The sequence below is a fragment of the Callospermophilus lateralis genome, chromosome 10 (assembly GCF_048772815.1).
Source record: "Callospermophilus lateralis isolate mCalLat2 chromosome 10, mCalLat2.hap1, whole genome shotgun sequence".
Classification (NCBI taxonomy): Eukaryota; Metazoa; Chordata; class Mammalia; order Rodentia; family Sciuridae; genus Callospermophilus; species Callospermophilus lateralis.
This window is the reverse complement of record NC_135314.1, coordinates 129,744,716-129,750,715: the sequence shown is the minus strand read 5'-3', so window position 1 is coordinate 129,750,715 and position 6,000 is coordinate 129,744,716. Positions and strand designations below refer to the sequence as shown.

The window sequence follows — 6,000 nt, the reverse complement described above, 5'->3', positions numbered from 1 at the left end:
TCACTGCTTTATTGGGAGGGGAATACACTCTGTCACAACACAGGGCCCTGAGCCCAGCAGGATCTCCAACTCGAGATGCAGCTGGCTGGCTGTGACTCGGTATTGGCCTTTGATGAGACCCCGGGAAGCACAGGTGTGGCACCTCCAGTAGGCCTGGATGATTCGAACAGCATTGAGCACCTGGCAGTAGCGCTGACGGATGCGCCACATGCGGGTCCAGGACTGCAGTCTGACTGCTGCCCACTCCTCCCGTGAAAATCTATCAAGTGTCACCCGGCGCCTCTTCTCTGCAAATTTTGCTTGCATCAGCCTCCACCAGCACTGAATGACCCAGGCCCTGAGGGCAGCGTGTAGCAGTGTCCTACGCACCAGTGTGCCCCGCCACCAAGACTGGATCTTTATAACTGCCTTATCTTCTTCGGAGATCTCATCCTGGATCACTGGAGCCTTGCAAGAAAAAAAGAGGAGACATTCAGAGAATGTTCCCCACCCATTTCAGTCTAAGGTGTTCCAGGAAAGATTCTGAGTCCCTAGAAACCCTTCTAAAATTGGCTGGAACAAGAAGAGCAGGTCAGTGACCTGCCTCTGGCACCTTCTGCTTAATGGTTACAATCATATCACCTTGCCCTTTGAGTCCTAGTCTCAGTCTGTAAAATGGGAATACGCCTTCCCTGGCAATCAGTTTTCCCATAGATCAGGTTAGCCAGGCTACAGCAAAACTCTACGATATGAATCAAAAGACTATCATGATCTGCCCGAGCCTACCCACTACCTAACCAAGACCCATATCCCTTTAGACCCTCCCACCAACTGCTGGGGAGGGTGGCATCCTTAAGTCATCCTGCCCTCATTCTTGACCCTACCCCGTTTTACAAACTACTCCCTCCCTGTCAAGTCTGGGTATTAAAAGTTTTACCCAGCCAGGTGTGGTGGTGCACACCTGTAATCCCAGCTGCTCAGTAGGTTGAGGCAGGAGGATCACGAGTTCAAAGCCAACCTCCAAAACTTAGCAAGTCCCTAAGCAATTCAGCAAGACCCTGTCTCTAAATAAAATATAAAATGGGCTAAAATATAAAATGAGTTCTATCCCTGGTACCAAAAAAAAAAAAAATAAGTTTTATCCAACACAGAAATATCAACCTCTCATCTCTTCTCCCATCTTCACTTCTCTTGACTTTCATAGTTTGAATTAGTTCAACACACACACACACACACACACACACACAATTCTAACAAAGCCAAGCTTCTCACATCTTGGTCATTCCATTTCATAAACTCAACAGCCCCAGCCCCAGCCCCAGCCCCAGCCCACTATGGTCTGAGAAGTCATACTTTTATTAAGTATGACTTACTTCAGTATCCTCCGTTTTCTGTGTCTCAGCCAGAATATCAGTCTGAAAAGGAAACAGGGGAAAAGGATAAACAAGAATGAGTTTATTCCTCTTTGCTTAGGACCATACAAAAGACATTAAGCACAAGCATTAGGACCCAAGGATCAGTGACACTTAAGGCAGGACTCCTCCTACCTCTAACTCTGATGGGTTCTCTGATAATAAGGGATTTTCATCTTTATCTTCAGGCTGCTCCTCCTCCTCCTGCAATCAGCAGTTAGGAGAAAAGAAAGAGTTAGGCTGTCATCCCTCTCTCCCTCTCTCTCCATTCAATAGCCCACACATCCCCAGAGTCTCCCAGGGTCTTCAAATGTCAGAGGGTCCCTTCATCCTGAAATATCTATGGGGGCTTCCTTAAAAAGCCTAGTGTATCTGACTTTCTTGTATTCACCATTGATCACACAGGGATTGGGTGTAGATGGTTCAAATCCCCCTCAGGTCTGAATTCCTCTAGCCATGGCATAAGCAGAGAGAGTTGAGGAGGGAGATCTATGATGTCATAAGGGCTGCTATGACTTGACACCAGATGAATCCAACAGTTGAGCCCTTACCAAGGAAAAGACAAAAGTGCTGCCTTTTTTTTTTTTTTTTTTTTAACCATAATGGGGCTGGGGTTGTGGCTCAGCGGTAGAGCACAGGAACTGTGAGGCCCTGGGTTCGATCCTCAGCACCGCATAAAAATAAATAAACTAAAAAAAACAAAAACCATAAATGGCCAAAGCCTGGCTTTAAAGCCAAGGCAGCACAAATATTAGCCCATTGATATACAAGCATATAAAGTTTAGTCAGTTATTGGCAATAACATTTAATTGAAAAACTTAAATATCCACCAATCGGGGGTTACTTTGGTGATTTATAATCTGTTTATATCTTAGAATACTGTATATTAAAAATGATGAGTTGATCTATTATTACTGATGAGGAATTATATCCAAGATGTATATATAAGTGAAAAATAAAAGATCACTATGATCCCATTTACATGATTTGAAAATGAATATAAAGGAGAAAGGTAAATACACAGAGTGTTATCAAGTTTTTCATTACTGTGACAAAGTACCTGGAAAAATTAACCTAGAGGAGGAAAGATTTATTTTGACTCACAGTTTCAGACATTTCAGTTCATGACTGGCTGGTTCCATTGTTTCTGGGCCAGTGGTGAAGCAGTACAACATGATAGAAAAGCATGACAAATAAAAACCAATTAACTTATGGCAGCTGGAAAATAGAAAGGGGCCAGGACCCCAAGAACATGTCCCAGGAACCCAGTCCCTTCAGCTAAGTCCCACTTCCTATAGTTTCTTCCCCCAGAAAGGAGGAAGAAATGCTACTTCATGAGAATATCAAGAATTTTACCACCAGTTAGAAAGTAGAGGGCCACAGAGACTATAACTTGGTCAGTAACGATTACAACATGAAAACACTGGATGAACTAAAAAAGAAAAATAGAAATTTTCTTTAAGTTGTCAAAGAAAAATAGATACAAAAAGTGTACATAAATTCAATTTCGGGCTGAGGTTGTGGCTCAGTGGTATAGCACTTGCCTAGCATGTGTGAGGCACTGGGTTTGATCCTTAGCACCACATAAAAATAAAATAAAGGTACTGTGCCCATTAAAAGAAAAAAAAGGAGAGAAATTAATTTTTTAAAAAAAATTCAATTTCAATCTTTTTCTAGTTCATGACTGTGGTTATTACCAAAACTCTGGACACAGAGACAGAGAGCTGTGAGCCTTCCAAATGCAGAGTAATATTGTGGAATTGAGGAGAAATCAGTTGAACATTCAATGACTGCATGTGAGCTGCTAGAGTAACCAGAATCTGCAACCATCATTTTCTCCTTGGGACTTCTACTCCATCAGCAATAATACAGGGAACCGGAGACCAGTCTAGCAGGCAAAGCAAGATCTCCAGTCTAATAGTGCAGTGATTCCATACTTATGCTGGAACCAAAGGGTCTAATCCCACCCTCAAGACACCTGAAACCGAGATGAATGAAAACTAGGTAGTGACAACTCAGTCCCAAACTAACTGAACTCCTGTTTAATGGGAAAATGGCCTAGCTCAGTCTCTAATACATTTATCCAGTGTTTGGCATATATTTTTAAAAAATGAGACACACGAAGAAGCTGGGAAAAGACTGTGACTTGTAACCAAAAGGGAAAAAATTAATAGAAGCAGACTCACAGATGACTCATATGTTCAAATTAGCAGACAAGGACTTTAAAATATCTAATATGATATAAATATGGATGGAATGGATAAATATTTTAGAGGAAAAGGTGGAAAAAATGAAAGAAAAGATGTAAGATTCTGATGATGCTGTGGTTTGGATATGGTTTGTCCCTTAATACTTGTGCATTAGAAGTTGGCCCCTACAGAGGCAATGGGAGATCTTTAAGAGGTGAGGACTACAGGGAGCTCCTCAGGTCCTTGGGGTCACTGCCCTTGGAAGGGAATGATGTTTCCTGGACTGAAGTTCTCTCAAGAGGAAGTTATTATAAGAGTGAGGCTGACCCCTGACTTGCTCTTTAACTTCCTGTTCAGTGATATGATCTCCCCCTTTCATACATGCTCCTGCCATCCTCCATGAAATGCTCACCAGAAATAAGGTGATATCAGCACCATGCCTCTGAGCCTCCAGACTGAGCTAAATAAATCTCTTTTCTTTAAAAAGTTATTCTGCATCAGCTAATTCATTATAGTAACAAGCCATTACAGGCAAACAAATGGAAACTCTTTTTTAAAATAACGAAAGAACTAAGTAAAAAAATCCTAAAACTTAAAAATAAAGAATTTAAAGAGAAAAGTGGACAATATAACTAAAAAGATGAAGGATATTGGCAAACAAATGGAAGTTCCAGAAAATGGAACAAAAGAACTATATGGAAATTCTAAGATTGAAAAATACAATGTACAAAATATTGGATTATAAAACCTCAAGGCAGATCAAAAAATTATGCAATCTTGTGCTAGTCAGCTTTCCACTCCCATGACAAAATACCTGAGAAAATCAACGTAAAAGGAAAGATCTGGCATGCTTCTGGAGAGGTTGGCAGCATGGTGCTGGAGGCCTGCAGGCAGAGCAATTATGTCACACAAACAAATTTACTATTCAGACAAATATGACAACAAGGAGTTCAAGTACTGGCATGTCATGTTGCCCAAGGACAGAGCCAAACTGGCCCCTAAAACCCACTGAATCTGAATGGAAGAATCTTGGTGTTCTAGAGAGTCAGGGATGGGTTCATTATATGATCCATGAACCAGAACTTCATATCTTGCTATTTTGGCAGCCACTACCCAAGAAGCCAAAGAAATGAAGCCTCCAGCTTTACATAGGTGCCCTAACTTTCTGATATCTTTCTGATAACATGATCATGTTGCCTTCTTGTTTTCTACTTTTATATTTAAAAGATGCTCAATACACTGTTTGAATGTGCTGATAATGGCTTTGTTTGTGGAATAGAGCCACCACTGCCGGCCCAGACGAGTGCTTTGTGGCCCACAGCCTTAGCTACAGTGTGCTTTGTATCCAGCAGAACACACTTGGCAGATGGATGGAGCATCTGAGAATCAGACCGTGGCTGTTACAGGGATTGTATAAACTTGCTGTTTTGTTTTTTCCTGCTGGGTCTTGTTATGTATGGTGATTTATGTTTCATTGTATTGGAAACTTTCCATTTTAATTGATAAATCTGTTCCGTGTTAAAAGCCTTGATTAAAGTGGAAGTTTTTTATAATCTAAAATAAATTAATAGATAAATAAATAAATAAATGGAAAGATTTATTATGGCTCATAGTGTCAGCAGAGGTTTTAGTCCATGGTCAAGTGGCTCTATTGCTTCTGAGTTGTGAAAAGCAGAACATCAAGGCAGGGAGCATGTGGTGGAGCAAAGCAGATTACCTTGTGGCAGTCAGGAAGCAAAAATAAAGTGAGAAAAGGGCTGGGGATATAGCTAAGTTCAAGCATTTACAAGGTCAGATTTGATTTTATCTCATGATTCAATCACCTCCCAAGACCCTAACTCTGCATTGGAAACCAAGCCCTAAACCCATGAATGTAATAATCACATATAGGCACAACATAGTCAAATTGATGAAAACCAAGGATTAAAAGAAAATTGTAAACTCAAAGAGAAAAAGGCCATATTACATTTAAAGGAATAATAATAAAAATGATAGATGACTTGTCATCAGAAACAAATGGAAGAAAAAGGAATGATGTTGTAAAGTGCTAAAGAAGAAGAAAGAAAAGAAAAACCAATCTAAAATTTGATACCCAGAGTAAACATCCTTCAAAAATAAAAATGGGAAAATAAATATAAGAAGATCTGTTCTTATCACTTCTCTTTAACAATATACTAAAAGTTCTTACCAGTGTAATCAAACAGAGAATGAAATGTAATGTCTTAAAGAAATAAAATTGTGCTGGGTGCAGAGGCACACACCAGCAACTCGAGAGGCTGAGACAGGAACACTGCAAATCCAAGGCCAGCCTCAGCAACTTAGGAAGGCCCTAAAAAACTTAGTGAGACCCTGTCTCAAAATAAAAAATAAAAAGAGGTGGAAGTAGCTCAGTGGTAGATAACCCCTGGTTCAATTCCCAA

General features: G+C 40.5%; 1 protein-coding gene and 1 pseudogene across 1 annotated transcript; one reads left to right on the top strand and one right to left on the bottom strand.

The window, feature by feature from the left end:
- On the bottom strand, window positions 1-5,293 carry Iqcf1 (IQ motif containing F1). The gene is made up of 4 exons (XM_076868047.1): window positions 2,496-5,293; window positions 1,527-1,595; window positions 1,353-1,394; window positions 1-447 (listed from the first exon to the last, which is right to left on the bottom strand). The coding sequence occupies exons 1-4, from the start codon at window positions 2,505-2,507 to the stop codon at window positions 1-3; spliced, it is 570 nt and encodes a 189-aa protein (XP_076724162.1). The 5' UTR covers window positions 2,508-5,293.
- Window positions 4,482-4,713, top strand: LOC143408376 (cyclin-dependent kinases regulatory subunit 1 pseudogene; annotated as a pseudogene).
- Window positions 5,294-6,000: the final 707 nt, after the last annotated feature.